We start from the raw sequence: 21,705 nt of genomic DNA on the forward strand, positions 1-21,705 counted from the left end.
TCTGACACAAATTAGAGCTGCGGCTGAAACAGGAGTCGATGCTGGAGACAGAAAACCCCCTTGTTAAAAGTCCTGCGCACTGGCCGAGACTCTTACATGCTTCCATCTCTCTAATTGGTGAGATGTGTAGGGAGTGTGTACGGGACTTACTCCAAATGATCACTCTGCGCCTGACGCTACCCTTTACCTTGTCAAGCTTTTGCTCTCACCTTCTGTCTAATTATCTGTCTTCTGCTCTGCTATGTGTGTTCATTTGGCAAATATCGCTCCTCCTGCTCTCCACCCTCCCACACACACACTCACACACACACACACACTCCATCACGTAGAGCACCCATCAACTCCGTCTCTCTCCTTTCTCAGCCCTTCTCTTACTTTTGTTCCCTTGCAAACAGGTTCACGGTCTGGGTGAAGGTTGGGTTAATGATGAAACGCTGCGTCTTGCATCATTGTCTGTCACTGAATAAACAGAGGATGCTTCAGGTGGAGGATGGAGCTCTTACTTACTTACTTACTTACTTACTTACTTACTTACTTTGACTCAAAGTCTCTGCATCACTAAAGCAAAATGAGACTGATGTCAACTCCATCATTTCAACCTTCTTCAAGGATGTGAGGGTTTGGAGTTCTGCGGCTGGTTGAAGGTGAATCCTCTCATTTAAGACTTTCAGTAATGTCGCTTCCTTGACAGTAACTGCTTCCTATTATTAAAGAGGATAAGTAAGGAATGGGGTGTTGTCAGGGCGATGATGTGAAATAAACCCCGACAGGACAAAAGGGGGAGCAGCATGGATGTTTGTGGGGCAGTTAGGTACTTCTGCATACTTTAACCTACAGACCTCATTCACACATGAAAACATTCCGAATATTCAGACACATTTCTTTTCAGTGTGTGAGTTAAGTGGAGCACCGAGCTTCTACCTAGAATAACTAATTCAACACATCTACAAACTGTTACATTATCACCTGTCCCTATTATGCATCACCAGCAATTTGTAATTCTTTAGAACCTTCACAGTTCCTTTTCCTTTTCTGGGACAAACCCATGATTATAATTACTTAATAGCGTCTTGTCACACGGCACATTTCACCTGAGAAGATGGTGCTTTTAAATGAGTGTGTGCGTGCGTGTGTGTGTGTGTGTGTGTGTGTGTGCTTGAAGTGCGGCAGGTTGCACTGTGCTCACCAATCTGCTGAAAGACAGGAGGAAAAGATCTCGCTCTCCCTCCACCTCTGTCTTCTCTGACCTCCTCCTCCTGCTCATCACACACACACACACACGCTCCATGTTATCCCCCTGTCTCTCCCCCTGTTTCCAGGGATGCGCTCTCTCTGGGATGTCAAGATCTTCCCTGCAGCTCAGTGGCCCTCATGACCTCTGCTGCATGGACTGCATGAGGACACCTCTGGACTTCCCTTCGGTCCAGTTAGACACACACACACACACACACACACACACACACACATACACACATGTTCCCTGTCCCCGCCTTGGGCCTTTCTTCCCCGTCTCGACGGGAAGGTCACAGGCGCACAGTTATCGCGCTCGATTTGATTACATCTTAATCCAATCAAGCAAAGCAGAGAGAACACACCATTGATTTTTCAGACATAGAATAATGCTCATTGGCCTGAGAGGCTGAGGCTGATTCCTGGACAAGGTTAAGTCCAGGGGGAAATATCACATCTGTCACTGTCAATGGATTTCGCCGACAGGTTTTCTCGTTGCCTCTCAATACCAACGCAAAGCATGCATACTGGCCTGTCAGCGACTCCTGCGTGTGTGTGTGTGTGTGTGTGTGTGTGTTTACAGGTCAATTCTGGTCATTTCAGATGGTCGGTAAAACCACACTGTTTACACAAGGCACAAGAAATGAGACAAGTGAGCAATGATGAAGAGTTAAAGCTGCGGAGAAGGACTGGAAGGCAACGATCACGACTCAATGAGGATAATCCATGCAGAGGGAGGGAGGGATGGAGACGGCCTGGAGGAAACGCTTCGAGAGAGGAAGACGGAGGGCGAGGGGTTGTCAGTTCCACGGGAAGAGGCCGGAGATTAGAAGAGCAGCTTTTAAGCATGAATCACACACACACACACACAGACACACACACAGACACAGACACACACACACACACACACACACACACACACACACACACACACACACACACACACACACACACACACACACACACACACACACACACACACACACACACACACTCAAATGGTAGAAGTTGATAAGATGGAGAGAGAGCAGAGAGAAGTATGGTTACTCAGCATTCCATGTCATTCAGCCTTCATGCTATCAGCCAATCAAATCAAGTCAGCAGGAATTACCCAAAGGACTGAGTGCAGAACAATATTTGCCTCCTGGAGTTCTGCAGTCCAGTGTACATACAGGAGATCACAGGAGCTTTATATTGTGTGGAACTTAAACTTGTGGAACATAAACTGTGTCCCCCCACTGCTGCCTGGCTGAGATGAAGACTGAAGAACAGAGCAGAAGCGTCGCCCCCGCTCAGCCCGCCCCACATGGCAAACAACAAGCCGGGGAGAGAGATGACGATGACTGAGAGCTTTTCGGGAACGACAAGGCCCACTCACCTTCTGGTTCACCACACAGTGTGCACTGTGATTCTAAACAAGGACCAAAGAGAGACAACAGGACATTAATAGAGACAACACACATGTGAACATAGACGTGCGTGAGGACAAACATGTGGCCTGCCTCCAGGTAAAGAGCAGAGCTGAGGACAGGAAAGAGAACAGACCCCCCCCCCCCCCCCAACCCCAACCCCCCGCATAATGCCACCATCAGGCCCGTGCAGCTGCATGAGAAGACTAAATGATGCAGAGGACGACGTCTACAGAAACAAGATGAGAAATCATATTGCGGCCATTTATCACTGTCATGAACGCGAAGATGCCGTAAACACGAAGCAGCAAACCTGGAAGGAACTCAAATGGAATCCGAGTGGAAAGAAACCTTGCTTTATGATTGTAAATGATGATATTTGTTATTGACATGAGGCTCCTTCAGCTCAGCTCAGGTGTAATGAAACATGCGTGTGTGTTTAATGTAAGCATCCTGTCCTTACTCCCAACATAACACAACACACTGCCAATATGTAATGTTCCAGTTAATGAAGCATCCGTCTTTCCCAGAAGGCTGCAGCTTTCCAGAATTACTCATATAAAGCAAACAGGGATATTAAAGGGGTTTGTTTTTATGGTGACAGACATCGAGCCATGAAAACAAGCCTGAGATCCTCTGGGTGTCGCTTTTGAAAGTGCGGTGTTATTTGAGCGTTTCTGTCTTTCCTGATCAGCGAGGCCAAAAGAGGCCATGAGGGTTTAACGGGACGGGTCCGCCACCTCTTCTTCATCTAATAATGGCTGATTAGTTTTTAATTGGATCAGTGCAGCAGCAACCTTGGACTGAAGATTTACTCTATTTTCCTTGGGTTGTTTTCTAAAGCACTGCATTCATACACACACACACACACACACACACACACACACACTGACGTCCATTAAACGCTTCATGATGCTGAAGTGCTGCCACTTGTCGCTTCCCCCTCTCCATCCTCGTTCCCCGGCGACCTCGCTCAGGGCCAGCGAGAGCCTGGCAGGTTGGAGGATGAATGAAGGGAGGAACAGGTTTAAAGCTTTAGTTGTGGCTGTCAGTCTGGGGCAGGAGGCGATGTGTCAGCGCTCCCGCCGCCCTCGCATCACCACACTGCCTGCTGCTCCTGCTGCTGCTGCCCAGGCGCCTTTGACTCCTACATCTTCATTCTAACACTCTATTGACTCCTCTCTCAATCCTCCTCTTGTCATTTTACAACCTCAGTATCTCAAGGTTCTGTCACTCATCTAAGTTGAAAAAGAGTCAAGCACCTGACCTTAAGTAAGTCAGTAAAGGAGGTTCAGGCTTTCATTATTATGCCTTCTGGTCTGGATTCTGGCAGCCTTGTGATCAGATCCCAGCAGGCCTCTGGGTCTCTGGTCTGCTGCTGTTCACCCTCCTGCTGCAGCAAAGTTGCATCTCACGACTCAAAATAACTTTTCTAACAGGTACAGCTGATGAGATTGCACTCTGAGCCTAACCTGTGTGTGTGTGCGCGCGTTCTTTTACACCCTGCATGTGTTCTTCCCCCTCTAGATGCTGAACCTGATCGCACCTTAAATCCAGGTGCAAATGCCGCAGGGTGAAAAATAGCTTAAGAGTGAGAACCAGCCTTGTTTGAGCTCCATGACGCCTCGGTTCACCTGAGACACTTTACAGACCTTCAGCCGGAGTGTGTTGCTGCTGTAAGCTGAACTCTTCTTCCCTATGAGTCCTTGCTGCTTATACTTGTAGCAGAGTGTGTTCCCACCCTGGTATGGATACTTTTTCCTGATTACGTCTTCCACCGCTGGCCATAAGTGGAGCTCATTATCCATAAAAGCCAGCTCTTGTGATCAGGATGTTTGGCTGTGATGAGGTAAACATCTGTGGATGCATCCAGCTGTGGCAGCACTGCACACAGATTTAGTTCTCTGCCCTCCTGCTGGCTCGTTTTTATATTTTTCAGTTTCTCTCTCTCTGTGTGTTGGATGATGCTGCATGCTCGTACTGCAGACAGACCAGAGAACAGTGCAAACACCCTACAGTGTTAAAGGACTTTAAAGAAAATTCCACTGTGGAGTTCCAGCTGTTATTGTCACTTTGCAAAATCGAGTGCACTGCGCTGTAACTCCGCTGATAAGAGGAGGGAGTTATGCTAGTTTGGAACGCCGGCTTCACAGCGAAATGTTAAAGTAGTAATCCAGGGAAGTGCTGCGGTTGGTGGGTGGGTGGGGGGGCGGGGGTTCTGTGGTACTGGGTGTGTGTGTCAGACAGCTGAGGCCTGGAGAGAATTTACTGGTTTAATTAGTGTTTGTTTTTGTACCTCCCAGTCTCCACACTTTAATCCCACAGAGTCAAAGCAATTGGCTCTGTTACTTTCTACTGCCAATTTAAATTTAAAGCACTCTGAATTTGCCTGTGTGGAGCCCATATTGATCTGGATCATTCGGCTTTTACAGTATGCGGAACTGTTCCCGGCTAAATCTCATTTGCTTCCCAGTCGCAGGTGTAAAGCGGCTGTCAGGCTTCAGTCATTAGATAAACTTATTACACTTCTGCTTTAAGACAGAGGAGAGGAAATGTGACCATAATATTAAAACAGACTAAGCTACAAAGAAATCAGACACTGTTGGTTTTCATGCATGTTAGACTTTTAATCAGATGACGGCGCCAAATCATCTTAATCAGATTGAAATCCTCATAAAGCCTGTTAGTGATTATGTGATGTAATCGATCTATCAGCTTACAATCAGCTGAAGCATTCTGTACATTTCCTCCCTGGGTGTTTCTTCCTATCATAAGCAAATGAAGCTATTAGCACGTGTGTAACACATCTTCACAACATTTACTCCTCCACCTATACTTTAATCGCACAAGAGACATATAGAATGAGTCAGCAGGTTTTGTATCCTTAAGTATCTTAAAGAACTAAAACTACAACACGAGTGCAGCGTTCCCACGGTGAGAGTCATGTTGTGTACAGTGTTGGTAACAGTTCATACTCAAGGCAAACACTCACATCCTGCGGCCTTGTTAGCATACGCAGCTAAGGCCAAATGGAGTGTTTTGTTTATGCAACCTAACAGACTGAAAGGGTTTCCAAGCAACTGCCTGAACAGCACAATCATCTCGTATGAAGAGGAAAAAGAGGGAGTGAGAGAGAGAGAGAGAGAGAGAGAGAGAGAGAGAGAGAGAGAGAGAGAGAGAGAGAGAGAGCTCAGGTGCACAGTATGACAGACAGAAGGAGGAGGAGAATGTAGTAAGAGTGCACGTGGAGTGAAGGTGTGTGTTATCATGTCTATAGGGGGGAACATTATGCGACACAATATCCACTCTACGCAATATGACTTCATAAAGTAGAGCTCAACAAAACAGCAACACTGTCTCACAAAGGGCTTCAGAATAATCAACAAAGCTTTTGTCATTGCACACAACAAGGGATGGTTTGTTTATATTCAACGTGTGCGTGTGTGTGTGTGTGTGTGTGTGTGTGTGTGTGTGGCCTGTGCTACCCTCTGGTATCAGTCTTCATCTCCAAACACAACATACAAGCAGGACAAATCCACAGCCTTCATCTGATAATCCATCCGTCCATAATTAAAGCCTTCGTCTTCATAACAGCACAGCTCGCTCACATCTCTCTCTCTCTCTCTCTCTGGGGCTAATTAGCTCGTGCTAGGACTGTTCCTGGCTCTTTCACAGGCATCTTTCGCACACACGCCTATATAAGCGAGGTGAGACGGGCCGTGAGAATTGTGCATCCAGGGTGTGATGGCACCAAAATTCCTGTTCAAGCACTCACACTCACACTTTCCTCCTGACTTGGGCTTCGCTCCAGCGGCGTCTATCATAAGCACTCTTCGCTTCCTCGCCTGCATGTGGTTTTGTGAAGACACAAACCAAACAAATCAAAGACTTGTTTGTTTGCATTGGGTGAACAGGAAGTCAATAACAGGAGGTTCCCAGTGATGTGTGTTTCAACAGGTGTTTGTGTACAAACATGCACCTATGCTGTGACCTCTGAGCCTGAACAAGAACAACAAACCGACCTCAGCCTCTGTGCTCATCTGTGTGGACCATCACCGATGTCAGTTCACACTCCGTCCTCTGATGGCTCCCATGGGTGCAGGCGGCCTCCTCTGGGAGCTGAACACACACTTCTCAGAGAAGACACTGTGCTCATCATTCCGGGTAGGATAAGCTCTGCCTGCCTGCCTGCACTCGGGCTAAGTAGACTTGCTTTGTCACACACACACACACACACACACACACACACACACACAGTGAGTGTACATGATCGCACATACACTCCGATTGTCTGTGCATACACAACACATACAGACCTGATAACACTTTATGAGGTCAACAGCTATGAATCACAGTGACTGCGGTCTTTGGCTCATATAATTTCATACTTACTGAATGAACATTAAGTGTTTACAAGGAGGAAGACCTTTGCCTCTGAGACAGCACATAGTCACAGTGAAATACTGCACACACTCAGCTTTTATGTAATGGATTCATCAAATCACTGTAAAACCTAACATGAATTGGAATGAATGTTACAGTCGGTACTACTTCATTTATTAATTGAAAGAGACACACACATTCACAACACCCATCTTAGGGTACAACTACATGTAACAGGTTATTGACTAAATGTGACTGATGTTGTTACAGTGCCACCATCAGGTTGATTAAAAAATTAGTAAAGGAACAGGGACGGGTCCATAGACCGGGAATCTTGGACGATAATCAGGAGAGACGACTTGGTCAGCTAAGTGGTTGCTGGTTGTGGGAGGGTTAAGAAAGGAAGTTGGCAGCTACAAGATTGTTTTCGTGAAAATGTACATCTAAATGTACCTCCATCGTGGAAGAGAACCAGCGTTAGTCAACAGTTTGAAGCGATCATTATCACGGAAGGTATGAAACCGCCAGCACAAAGAGTTTTCCATATGTGTGAGCGACAAAACAAGGTTGAGCGAGAACAAACGGCTTGAAGAGGCCTTTATCCAGCTCCTGGTTGAAGCAGCGACTCAGTGTGACGCTACTGCAGGGATCTGAGCCGAACACGACCTTCATTTACAAACGCTGTCACTTTGCGGCGGCTAAAAAGGGCCGTCGCATGTCAACAACGACCCCCACCTACTCAGGAAATCTCTGCATGCGATGTGTGTGAGGACAATCACGCCCGAGGCAAATAGTGTGTAAACACATTGTAGCACAGTGGGAGAGTCTCTGAAAGTCTTGGTGCCTCTTTCTTTGCAATTAATAAAGATTAATTCCTGTACTAGAAGGAGATTTGGTACGACGGGCTAATAGGCGACACCTGTGGACATCGCTCTCCTCGTAACGATAATCAACACACACATTCTTGCTACGGCTGTGACTGTCACAGCCAGGACTCTCCAGATGGTTAGAAAATGGGGGCTGGGGACTGCAGACCACAGCAGGACTAAAGTAGCTCTCCCCTGGGAGAAAGAAGCTATTCTCACCCCTCCATCACCCATACATGTGTCCTCCATCAGGTGATCACGGTGTGAAGAAATCACCGAGGATATGGGTGGTAAGAGAGTAAGAGTGACATCATTAACTCTGAACGAGTCCTCTGGGGGTTACAGGAGCTTTTTGACACACCGGAAAGTGTGATTCTCTCACTGTCTTCTTTCAGATTGTTAGGTATTACTATGGGAGGGGGGATGAGCTCATACGGGTACAGAGATTGTTCCTATTCCAGCTAACATTTTAGTAACCATGAGGTAAAGGGACACTATCAGATACACGATCCAATGATTCAGACACGAAGTGTGCCTGTGAAATGTTTACATCTGTCCTGTTGTCAAATGTAAAAGCAGGCTTGACTCTGCAATCATCCTGATTTCACCAGAAGCTCTTATTCAGTTACTTTGCTTTTGTCATTCTTCAAATAAGTTCCACTCAGCCTGCATTTCAGCAAAACCCTCAGAAAAACAGAGTAGTCGGGACATCGCCAACTATGAAAATTGCTATGCAGTAAAAGAAAAACGTATGCTTTACCAATCTGTATGGAATATGCAGTATTGAGCTCGTACAGCACAGCACACACTCCTGTGAACACTAATATGCAGCAACACGTGCATATTTGTATCCTAACAAAGCGTTTGCATCTCTAGGTAGTCCGGTTGTGTTAACGCTGCTTGTTCTTGTGCACGTGGAGCAACATTTCGTTTAGCAGTTTGTTCCCCCAGTTGGTCCCTGCACCCCACACATTACCGCCTGATGGTGATGAGAGGAGGCAAAGCACAGACAGAGGAAACAGATTTGGGAGGATGGAGGGAGCAGAGGTCTGTTAAAGCGCAGAGGAGGTAAAACACCACTATAAACCCAGAGGGACGCAGCTGAGATTTATAGGAGGGGAGTTAGAGAGAGGACAGGGGAGAGAGATAAATATTTTGCTGCAGATTTGAGTCGGTGTGTGAATGATTTTCTGCTGTTAACCTGCGTGACAGCGAGGATGAGACGAGGAAAGCTGAGAAGGACAAATAGGGTGGGGTCAGAAGGGAGAGTAAAAATGGAGGGCAGAAGAGAAAGAGAGGGGAGTACAAGATAGGTCGGCGGAGCGAGAGCTGCGTGGAGAGGATATTGATGGCCTCCTTCACGCCCCAGCGGCCCTCTGTCTTATTGGAGCATCTATCAGGCAGCGCTCGCCCCTCAGATGACCATGCTGACCCCCCGCTGACGGAGCAGACTGTAGCCTCTGTCTCCGTCCCATCGCCGTCACGTCTCAACACGTCTAAAACTGACAAAGCCTCATCTCGTGTGTGTGTGTGTGTGTGTGTGTGTGTGTGCATTTGTGCGGTCAGCTGTCAGTCTACCTATCCCTGCCCACATGCACCAGAGGTTGGGTGATGCCGGAGTGTGACGGAACTGATGGACCTGACAGATGAAGCTGTAAAGTGTATCAGTTATTATGTGAAAGAGCAATGTGAGAAAAATATCAGATACTAAAACTGGCAAAACTAAAGATTGAAGCTGTAACCGCAGTTGGAATTGTTCTCGGTGAATATTGGTTCATGATAATCACACGATAATGAAGCTGTGAAGTCACGTTTCTGCACATTGACATTATTATACAGTGTTGGTGTGTGTGTGTTCCAGTGACTCATCCTTGTAAATGTCAGAGCGAAATCCCCTCAGGTGGGAAACACACAACATGTTTCCCCCTACAAATCCCACTTCCACATACAGAAATCATTAGAATTTGCCTTTAGCTATACATGTAATGAATTAGATAAGTCAAATCCGGGGTTAACGTCCCAGAACAGTTATTACTAACAATCAATAAATGTAATGGCTGGCTGTGCTCCTGCGTCTCTTTTGCTCTATTTCAATGTACCAACAACAAACAACCAGCTCAGGCCACCGATAACAAAACCTGGAAGTCCAGGGTTTCATTTGTAATTATAAGTCAATATCATTATAATCATGAGCAGATAATTACTTTAGACAAATCTTAAATACTCACTGATTGAACTTGTTTCTGTATATTTGAGGATACACTCCAGATCGTCTCCCAGGAGCACCGGGCCACACACATTCCCATTCTACTGCTAAAAATTTCAAGCCCAATGTGATCAGCAGCTGTCCGAGTTATGCATGCGGGGGACACACGCACACCCACGCACACACACAGAAGAGCCCTTTATGACAAAACTTGGCGGAACGGTGAGGCATGACCCACAGAACAACCCATTCAACTTTTGGGTCCATCTGGGTCCAGGGCCGGATGCAGGACAATTCAGGTCCATCCCATGTGGGATACACTAACACTGTTTCATTGTTTGGCCTTGGCAGAGGTACGAGTGTCTTTATACTTTATTGCCGCTTTGACAACTGTTTCCTCACCGGCCATTTTGAGAGAGAAAATCATTAGTAACCAAACATAAAGAGGCACCGGAGATTTATTTGATTCATCCAGCGCCGTCTAGGACGATAACTCTCTGATCTCACCTACTGTAACAACAGTTCACAGCCCAAACCCCACAACACACACACTTTCACACGTGTCTAGACATGAGGACGGCCGCAGTGTGTGTGTGTGTGTGTGTATGTGTATGTGTGTGTGTGTGTGTGTTTGCATGTGCGCATGTGACTCAGAGGGAATGGCACAAAGTCACTGCAGTCGTTAATCCACTCGTTCTCTCCGCGGATGATGTCATTGGCACCGGACCTGACTGGTGGCCTGATAGACTAAGAAGACCAACTCTCATTATCTCTGCTCCAGATTTATAAAGGCAACGTGTTCATACTTTATAGACAGAGAGAGCGAGAGAGAGAGAGAGAGAGAGAGAGAGAGAGAGAGACAGAGAGAGAGAGACAGAGAAAGAGAGAGAGACAGAGAGACAGAGAAAGTGGGAGCGACTGAGAGCGCTCGCTGATAAATCACCCTGCCTGACTATTCACTCTTTAAAGAAAACTCCTCTGGCTATCAGCACTCTCAGTCAGCAGCATCAGATATAGAAGTGTGTGTGTGTGTGTGTGTGTGTGTGTGTGTGTGTGAGTGCGTGTTTGTCCTCAAACATCATAAGCCATTTCTATTGAAAGTCCATTAATAATTGAAGCTCTAAAAGACGAAATTCATTTTTCCTCCAATGAACTGATTTTCCCACAGCAGGCGGAGGATTGAATGAGATATATGGACAAGTGAAGGGACTTGGGGTAGGCGATGACAGCAAAGAGTTAAACAGACCTTTATCAATAAACAATGAGCAGGGTTTTCATGGGGTCGCACTGAAGAGTCAGACGGTCACGAGCTCAGACTGAACCATAATTTATATTTACAGGGGAAAATGTCGCCATTAAAAGAGCGTAAAAACAGACTGAAATGATGCTAGTGTGTTAAATATAAATCATTGAGATTGATGTGTGATATTCTGTTATAATTGTACGCACTTGAGTCTGCTTGGTAGCTCGTCTGGCAGGTTTAGCTGCTACTTCAGCTTTGGTTAACTGCTAGCTCTATCACTGGCGAGCTAAGTTATGCTACATTAACCTGTGTGTTTACATTACATACTGTATCAACACAACAACAGAGATTAACATTTATGCTAGACATTGACGCCTTATATTGGCTTAGACCACTTTTAGTCAGTCTCAGCTTTAGCTTAGCCTGATGGAGGTCTTGTAGTGGCATAATATAACCATGTCTCACCTTGTCTACAAATGCTACTAATGGTCTACTAATGAAGTCATAAGATAGTTCAATAAATCCACACAAACGTTGTTACTGCTCTGTCATGCTAACACGGGAGCATTTGTAGCTCTGTGATGTGACTTTACATGGAGGAGCCCTTCTTCTGTTCAGCCGTAATGCTCCTGTAATGGACTGTTTCACTGCCTTCATGTTTCATTCTCTACATGCCTGGAAAACTGAACACGGTACCGTAATGTGAAGTGAAATTATTACTGAAAGAAAGACAAAGACTAAACCTACACTGATGGGAAAAACATTGTTCCCTGATTCAACTATTCACCACAATCAAGCTAATCACCCAATGATCAATCACGAACATCCCAAACAGGCAGCTAGACACTCCTCGCACAACCGACAATTAACACACTCACAAAACTCATTAGCACAAGCTAATTCCATCCTATCAAAGAAAACTTTAAACAGACAAACTCCTCATGTTGTGGATGCAAATGTTCTCTTCCCACCTCATTCCCTCAACCTCTTTGTCACCATAATGTCACACCATTGTGCCACGTAATTGGGTGTCTGTGTAATGATGAAAGATTGGCAACTGGCATCTCTGCCCGACAGACCTCGGCAGCCACACACACTCTGCTGTGGGAAGGGTACACAGTGTAGATGTATGAACATGCCTGCAAATATGTTTGTGTGTGTGTATAAGTACCACCAAGGGTATTGCATTATGCTCCGTCTCCTGGAATGGGCCTAATGGGCTGTGAGGACAAACCAGACCAAGTAGGCCCAGAGGCGGCTTTTGATGTGTCCAACACCTGGTCAGCCATGTCACAGGGTGGCTGTACTGGAGCCCATCTGCTTGGTGGTTAACTAAATGTATAATGTGGAAAAGTTGGGATGGACAAGAAAATGTATTTGTTTGAATCCTGCATTATTCAGTGCTCACCAGATTGTTGCATCATCAGCAAGGTAGGTGAGGCATTTTAAATACACAACCCTCACATCGCAATATCAATATCAAAGCTCCTCTGTATAAAATCAACTTACCATAACACCCAGAACATACATTTGTACCGCCCTTAGTTTCTGCTAACCTCTAGTGGTAACCTGGTGTTAATTCAGGGCAAGCAGTCTGAATGGTTGTCTTTGGTTTAATAACTTTGAAACTATGACACAGAGCTACATTCAAAACGACTATAACGTTCCTTTCCGCCTCTAAACACAATTTCCAAGTTATCCTGCTAACACAAACACACACATTAATGCAAACACATGAGGGATAGCGCAGCATGAGGTTACCTTCCCTGACCTGTTACAATCACACAGCTTGTACCACCTCCCTCCTCTCTGTCAGCAGAACTTGAATCTGTGTCACCGCAAGCTGATGGACTGACAATATAACAACCGTTCTCTGTAGGATAAACCCATTAGATGCAGCGGGGTGAAGTGTCCTGCTGGGGTAAATGCTTACCGCGCAAAAACCCATAGGAAGTACACTACAAAAAGAAGCTGACACAGGTTTGGCCTCATTCATCTGCCTGCACTTGGAAGGAGAAGCAGAGAACACTGGACAAGTACAGTACACTATGTTTTTGTAATTTTAACATTTTTGTAATTTCAAAGTGATGCCTTCAAGCAAGCCATAAAACAAAAGGCCATAGAATAGAATCATTCATAATAGAGAAATTCTTCTGAGATGCTTCTGTCCCCCTGTAGCCTAGCAACGACAATACAACTCTCTCTTTTTTTTTGCTCTGCAGTGTGGTACGTAACTGGGAAGACAAGCACAGCTGTGGGATAAAGGGGAGGAGGGGGGTAACGAGCCTGAGAAGTGAGAGAAGAGAGAAGAAAAGAGAGGATGTGAGAAAGAAAAGAACAGAGAGTGTGTGATAGAGAGTAGGTGAGAGGGGAGAGAGAGACAGAGGCAGAGAGAGAGAGAGAGAGACAGAGACAGAGACAATGAGAGAGAGAGAGAGAAAGAGAGAGAGAGAGAGAAAGAAAGGAAAACAGCAGCGTCAAAACTGGAGGGGGGAGGAATTTCCAAGGGAGGATTACACATTCTTTTACACAGGGCTCCATCTTAGACATATGCTCGAGCTCAAAGAGCCATTGCAGTTATGCGAGCACGGAGACGCACGCAAAACCCCCCGGCTCGTCCGTGTTTGAAGACGTCCCGTTGCCATGACGACGGGCCAAGAGAAGGAGGAGTAGAGCGAGGTGTTTACGGAGACTCCTTCCTGTGCGCAGTTGACTAGTGTTCCCTCTCGCGCTCTCACTCGGAGAGGCATAAGCAAAAAGCTCAACTGTACCCAGAGCTGATTTAATGTGGCCTACTTCCATTCAAGATAGGAAGACATCATGGAGGGAAGATGATCTCTCCTCTCTAGGATGTGATGATTATGCTTGTCAAGATATGAAGTGTAGGGGGACAGAGGGATGAATATTATATAACATGAGGTCATTCTTAGTAGACATGATACATATGACACCGACGGCCTTTTTATGTTCTCTTAACAACTTTGTTGCCCTGGTGATCAATCACAGCACACATGAGAACGGCACAGATTTAATCATTCACTTATTCATGTGAAAAATAACTGTAACATCGTAACAACGTACTTAATATGCACCACAATTATCTTGGCTCATTCGTAAAACTTCCGTTAACTTAATTGTGCATTGGTGTGACATCATTGAGGGGAGGTGTAGCAGGTGAAAGCCAACAAACACCCCAGGCTATGCTGCTGCCTCTGGTGTAATATGATCATGTTAGATCAGAGGGAAGCCTCGCAGATCAGATCAAAACTTTCCACTGAAATAAAGTGACTAATCAACTGAGTGGCTTCGATGTGATTTCAATGGCGACAGACTGTCTCAGCATTGATCAGCTGGTCCTGTGGACAGAGGGACACTCATGTCCATATGCTAGGATATGTACATAACATACCCAAGTACACTTACAGTATGTGCTGAGGTTCAGGACCTTTGACACCAACACATATGGTCCTTATGGTCTTTAAGCTCTGCTTCTTACTAACAGCCTGAGAGCTCACCCAAATGACTTCTGGGGTACATCAGCCCTGACCTTGTACTCTAAGCGGCAGGGTTAACAAGCTCTAACTAGCGGACCGACAGCATGGGAGTCCATCAGCGCTGCCTTTAAGTAGCCATGACTAAGTGGTAGCTGGCTTTGGATGGGACCGGGTTTTCGAGAGGCTGTGCTCTCTCTGCAGAGGATTAGAGCAACTGAAAAAAAGCCAAGCACTTGGATAAAGCACAGACATGTCAGCCTCAAGCTTTGTCAAATGAGTTTTCACAAGCAGATGAGTCGTAAAAAGATTGTATTGGAAGATTTGAATGAAGCTCTAACACTTAAGTCAGTATAATATAGTAGCACTAAAATTCAAAGGCTCTGGGCAGAATTCACCTTTGTGAAACCACTGAGCAGAGACCCAGATTTGGTACTTATGCGATTCCTGTGGACAAAATTGGCCTGTGCCCACGGTTGGAAGTCAAAAAAGGGATCTAATCCTTGTCACTGCACCATTGATTCCCACTGGGACAATATGGGGGGACAGAATGAGCCTCCCAGGGGTGCATGACTCCCACAGGTTAAACAAGAGGTCAGTGGCAACATCACTTGCAGACAGTAGAGGCCAAGCAGTGACAAAGAAGACGCCAGCAGGGGAATTGGCCACTCCCGATTCAGGTGAATATGACCTTAGACCTGAGGGAAGTCAGAAGAAATCATTGAAATATAAATTACTCACACTCAAAGTGTGTGTTTGATATGAGCCACAGAGTGTAGCTTCACCTACATGCCTGCTTCAGCTTCAACAGAGGTGGACGGTCTGGCAGCTGTTACCGCCTCAGGCTGTGTTCTCACTACTCTGCTTTACTCTAAAATGTCAAAGCATTTGTTCTCATTTTAAGCCAACAGGGAGTGGCCAACGGGTGAGTGGAGAGCAGCTGTGTTGTTTCTTCCTTTAAAGCACAACAGAGCACACACACCCTAATTTGATCAAAAGTTATGTTTTAGACTTTGACTCGATCAATTACAACAAAGATTGGCCGGGGCTTCGTAAAACAAAGGTGACTGACCAGCAGCACTGATCACTCAGCTAATCAAATTCTCTTTGCCATGTCTGCCTAAAACAGCGGACACTGGCAGACATCCGGAATGCTCTCATCTCTCTATTGATCATTCACCTGGGCCAAGCCGGACTATGAATGACATCAATTTAAATAGAGGATCCATGTAAAATGTCCATGAGTGCTACCAAAGAAACCTGAAATCTTGTTATCAATACAAGAGTGTTTTAGAGGAAGAATATTTTTGTCATTGCTGAAAACATGTAACTTGACAAATTACGTCTTCACTTAACAGCATTGCTTGGTTTAAATTGAGGTCATTATAAAGGAAGCAAGCTGTGTGGGTATTTGACGGATATCCGGCTAATGGTGAAAATGTCTAGTGATGAAAAGAGAGCAAACCAAATGACAAGAAAGATGAATCACTCTGCTGAAAGAGAATCAGAATGAAGGAAAACCATTTAGATTTGTGCTTTTTGCTTCTCTTACATGAGTTAGGCCTCTCAATAACAAGCAGAGAACATGAGAAAGTAATGGATGGGCATCAGCGTTTTACAGGTAGTTTGCTTACGGGTTCACATTTAGTCACTCAGACCGATATTTCACTGGGAGAGAGATACAAATGCAAAGTCTCATCTCCATTAGTCGGCCCTTGGAACAGCAGAAAGAGATGGATGATGCGCTGAGAATAAACAGCAGGAAGTTATGGGCGCGGCCTGTCTGTGTCACGCACGGCCTTGAATTTGCAATACACAAGTTAAAATATGATAACACCATATTTTGACAACTAGGTTATGCCTCCTGTGAGAAGGCCATCAACATCAACATGTAGCATTCTGGGAATTCAATCCTTTGAATGGAACCTTGTGGATCAATGTTGCCATTTCCTCAAAGCTAAATAAATCTTCTAGGTCTTCCAATAAAACTGTCTTGCGCTATAATGCGGTAAAGCCTCTTAAAATCTGTTTCCTTTGTGTACTATTTTCCCTTACAACCCCCTGCATGTACTCTATATCTCAGCTACTTTACATTCGGGGCATCACACAAGCTGCCAACTGAAGTGGGAAGGCACACAGAAGTCATTATAGGATAGCAATCCATGAGAAAATACACACGTTTCAAGGTCAAACGTCATAGGGAATCACTTTCTGAAGCAACTGTGAACATATTTGAATCTAAATCAATGTCTTACTTTAGGTTGTGGAGCTTGTGTGGATCCTTAAGGCTCCACTCAAAGGCCTACAGCCCCAGAAAGTGAATGCCAAATATCTCCTCAATGCCTCAACTCACAAATAAACCATTTGTTTTTCCTTTACAGCGACCAAGTTTGAATGTAAAGCACCTGCAAAACTTTGTTAAGGCAATTGAAAAATATGAAGATTTATAACAAATACATGTGAAAAGCTGAATTTCTAAGACAAACCAAAGAGGCATAAAGTACAGATGTGAATATAGCAAGAAAACAAAGTGACTCCAACCAATCATAGACCACTCAGGGGACAAGTGTGCTTCGCTTAGGCACCATTTGCATTTTCCCCCTACAATGTTGGCGATTTACACTCCTTAAATAAAAGCCATTATCCACTGACAGTCTCTGGCTCCGGGTGATTTAATTAATGGTGAGCACATCAACTCCCATATGCGGAACATGCCTGGGAGTTTGCTTGTTGATCAGCATCTGCCGCCCCCGCAACAAAATATGATTCCAATCAATGCCGTGATGGCTTACAGGCCCAGGACCTAATCAGCCTGGCAGGAGCCTCAGCAGGAATGGCAGAATTGATGGAACATATTGTGTGTGTGTGTGTGTGTGTGTGTGCACGTGTGTGTGTGCACGTGTGTGAATTTGTGTATAGTCCAGGGGAATTATTTGTGTTTTATGGGCTCGATCCAATCAAGTGATCTGATCAAAGATATTTCTGTTATTATGATTGACCAATTTATAAATGATTTGGGTGATGCATTATATACGGAAAGAAAGTGTAATTAATATCAGCAGCTGGGGCCGGGAGTGGTTTTTGAGGTCTTACACGTTGACCTGATTTTTAATTATTCTCAGGTCATCCTTAGTAACTGCGTCTCGTGGGATGTGAAATGAAATTAAACCCCCACACGGGTGCTTAGTGCTCAGGTTTAAAACATCCAAAAGGGCATGAAAGAGTAGAACGAGCTGCCGCAGGATAATCACAACTATATAAACGTGTGAGATGGCCTGGATGGTCCATAAATAGAGCTCTTTCTTTAATACTCAGTCATAGTAGCCAGCTAATTTAGGCTTGGAACAGATCAACAATGTAAAAGGACATCCTGATGATGAGATCACAACCTCAGGGATGCCTGTATAATTCAGACTCTGTGTAATGAAGTAGAATCTTCTCTCCCTTCTATTCATTAAGAAAAGCAGGACTGCTGCCCAGCGAGAAATACCAAACCAAAATACTTCAAATCGCTGCTTAATTCTAATCCTCTGGTGTGTAGCAGGAGTCACTATTATTCAAACTGACTGACTGGTGCCAACACGACTCAGTGCTTAGAAAGGGTCGGAAAATCAACCAGAAAATACTCTTAAGTCAGACTGAACGCACAGCTACACAGACATATTTGTGGAAAACTCTAAAGGTAGTACAGCATTGAAGTGTCACATGATACCCATTGACCCATCGCTCCCCTGTTGAATGACTTGGCAGTAAACTTCACATGTCGACAGGAAGTGGCAGAGCATCCAAGGTGCTCCAGTTTCCAGTGTGAATGATATCACAAATGCCAGCTTTCTAAATGTCTGGTGGACACATTGGGAGCTTGCGTCATATGTCTCCCACCGAAAAAAAAGGCCAATGCATCTGTTCGCTGAAAACACTCACAGATCGTGCAAAAAGCTGACACACTGATCCCCATTGTCGTTCACTGAGCCGGTTTATTCTGCCATTTGGCAAATGGAGACATATCCAAAAAGCTGTCTTCATCTAACAACTCTTAGATGACGCTGACAGCGCTCTCATTTGTTTGTAGAGGATCCCCATTCAATTCTGGGAGACTCCGTGTCTGGTGAAGCCGTCTTCGGTAACAGCCACCTGGTGGCACGCAACAGCCAACCTGGCACCCAGGAGGAGCTGGACACAAAGCAATCAGGAGACACAGGGCTGTCAGAGCTGAAAGGGAGCACAGCGGCAGACCTGCCAGCTTATACGACGGGATTCCCTCCATTTATTCAACTTCAAGACAGAAAGGTCGACAGACTCGTTTCTATCTTAGGTAGATTGGAATTTGCGGTGTCGCTCTCAGGCTGATGGCCACTGAGCAGCACCGCCGTGCGATGATCTCAAGGCTTCACCAGGCATTCAAACAGTTTCTTTTTTTAATTTCCCACTCTAGCCAATACGGAACTTACTCTTTTTGGCTGACACAGCTGTGCGTAAGGCGATCATGCCCATATCATACTAAAGGGATACACAATAGTCGCCCTGATCCTGTTTGACTGTGACAATGATTAATGATCTGAGTGAGCTAATCTATAGTCTTGTCAGCAGGTGTTAATGCCAAACATGTGCTGCTCGGCGGGTAACACAGTGGCACCACCTGGCCTAATGACCCTGCCTCTTACTAGTCAGCAGGTCTCTGGCTCGCCCTGCTACAGATCAGCTTTGAGGAAGAGGAGGAGGAGGCAGGTAGTTCAGTGTGTGTAGGGTTGTGAGAAAGCGCGGACCTGGAGACGAAGGTGTTGGGCCGCTACCACAGCATCGCAAAAGGTGTCACATTCCTGCAGAATCCACACTGAGAAAGCATAAATGTGATAATTGTCCGTGTGTGCTGGGTGAACGCGCGTGTGTGTTTGTGTGTGTGTGTGTTTACGTTTTCTCGTAAAGTCTGGACGCTGAATACCTCACTGAGGCCAACGTGCTTTCCCTGCATATTTCTTGCTACGCCGCCCGCTGTTCCCCATCTGAACAATACTTATTGAATGCATTATCTCTTGCCGTAGTCATTTGATTAAAATTTGGCAACGTGTCATGAACGTGTCACGACGGTGATGTATCCGTGGCTATTAATAGGAGCTGTTGGGGAGTGGGTGTAATTGCATTCCCGTGATGACTGACTGTGAGATGTGGCGAGCGGTATAAGTGGATGGCAGTGATGGGACTCCTATATTCTACGCTGCTGTGAGTCACGGCAGCGTGTTTGGTCACTTCAAAGACAAACTGATGTCACACACACTCCTCCACACAGGTACGGTTTCAAACCAGACGGGCGAAGAGGCAAAGGGACAGGTGACTGTCGAGGGGGACGCCACAAAATGATTCAGTGTACGAGGAAGAAGGAAGAAATGAACGTGTGCGGCATTAATCAAGCTGTTCTGTTTGGGTTCTGAATGGAAAGTCTGAGTTTCCCGTTTGTCACTAAGGTGGAAATATTGAGCGTAATGTTTCAAGTGGTTTGCATCATGGAGAGACGTGATTAAAGGATTGTTGGGCCGCTAATGAGAGCACTTCTATCTGGAAATGTGATCCATTACAAAAATCATCAAGGTTAACATCTAAATCAAACCCTTATGAAGCACTCATGTGTGTGTATGGCCTCACTTTTGTGTCATAACATCCAAAACCTGCAGGACTTCCTGTTACACATGCTTGGTGCCTGAGCTCTGAATCTGAATCTGTAAACTGCATTCATTTGTAAATATGGAGTGGGTTTGTGTAAGCTGTGGGCCTTCCAAACTCATATTAATATCATGAGTAAATACACAAAATCATCCATCGAACATGTAGTCGGTGTCTCCTGGTCTTGAATCGTGCTTGATCATACACACGCTCTATTTCTGGCAGAAAGGTCAAAGGATCACGTCATGCCTTATAGCCAAGTGATGTGATCGCATCAAGCACAGATGATGGCGTCCACAGATACCGTCTCATGCATCGCTGCGGCACGGACACAGGAAAGAGCGACACTTGTGTTAGAATACATTAAGAGAGCCGCGGTTTGTTTGTGCGGTTGTCGGTGCTGTCAAAATTGTACACTTTAGAGTAGTTTTTGAGCCGAAATGCGGCGCAGAGAGAGAGAGGGAGAGGGAGAGAAAGAGAGAGAGAGAGAGAGAGTTTGCTTGTGCTTGTAATGCAGGAAACGCACTGAGTAAACACAGGAAACAGGCAGAGAGGAAAAAAGGAGAGAAAGCCTTGTAGTGATTTGCTCTGGTAATATTTACTCAGCGGCCACTTTATTACATAAACCCAACGTAACAACTCTGCTATGAATCTTTGTGGATATGATAGTGTTCGGGTTTTTGTTGACATTGTGTCAGGAGAGGATCCAGTGTCTGCGCTCGCGTTCCGCACTTCTGTCCCGCGATCGTGACTGTTGTGCACGAGCGATTTGAGTTTCACGTGAGAGCGACAGTTACAAGCTCAGACGGCACGAAAGCGTCACAAAGGCAGGACGCACGGCAAAGGTGTTCGGATTGTACAGGTGTAGCTAATAAAGTGGCTGCTGTCGACTTGCAAGCCAAGAATGAAAACGCATCCTTTCATTTCCCACCGCTAATTCAGCAAAGCAAACAAATTAAACCAAATTCTGTCGCTCTTCCCGGGGCAGATGGGAAATAGTATCACTCCGGTTTTCTCTGCGTCTCTCCCAGTTGGACTTTCCCAGGGGGCGTCCGGATTAGATTGTGGACTCACCTCATCTGCTTCCTCCAGGTCTCTCTAAAGCCGAGTTGGCAAGAACTTCAAGACGACCGGCGACACTATCGTACTCTGCTACAATCATACTCTGAATCCCAAATCATGCCTGGAGGACGCCACTCTCATTGTGACTGCATCATCC

The 21,705-nt window shown here is 45.5% G+C and overlaps 1 protein-coding gene across 1 annotated transcript in view; it reads right to left on the reverse strand.

The window, feature by feature from the left end:
• The window catches only part of dlgap2a (discs, large (Drosophila) homolog-associated protein 2a), a 118,449-nt gene that overhangs the window by 58,943 nt on the left and 37,801 nt on the right, over nt 1–21,705 (reverse strand). The window contains exons 3-4 of the mRNA XM_076161684.1: nt 2,575–2,641; nt 1,232–1,242 (exon numbers count right to left, since the gene is read on the reverse strand). Coding sequence (XP_076017799.1) covers nt 1,232–1,242; nt 2,575–2,641 — 78 coding nt within the window. The remainder of the gene's footprint in view (nt 1–1,231; nt 1,243–2,574; nt 2,642–21,705) is intronic.

The sequence above is a fragment of the Genypterus blacodes genome, unplaced genomic scaffold, assembly GCF_046128005.1.
Source record: "Genypterus blacodes isolate CSIRO-AG114 ecotype Tasmania unplaced genomic scaffold, CSIRO-AGI_Gbla_v1 ptg000112l_1, whole genome shotgun sequence".
NCBI lineage: Eukaryota > Metazoa > Chordata > Actinopteri > Ophidiiformes > Ophidiidae > Genypterus > Genypterus blacodes.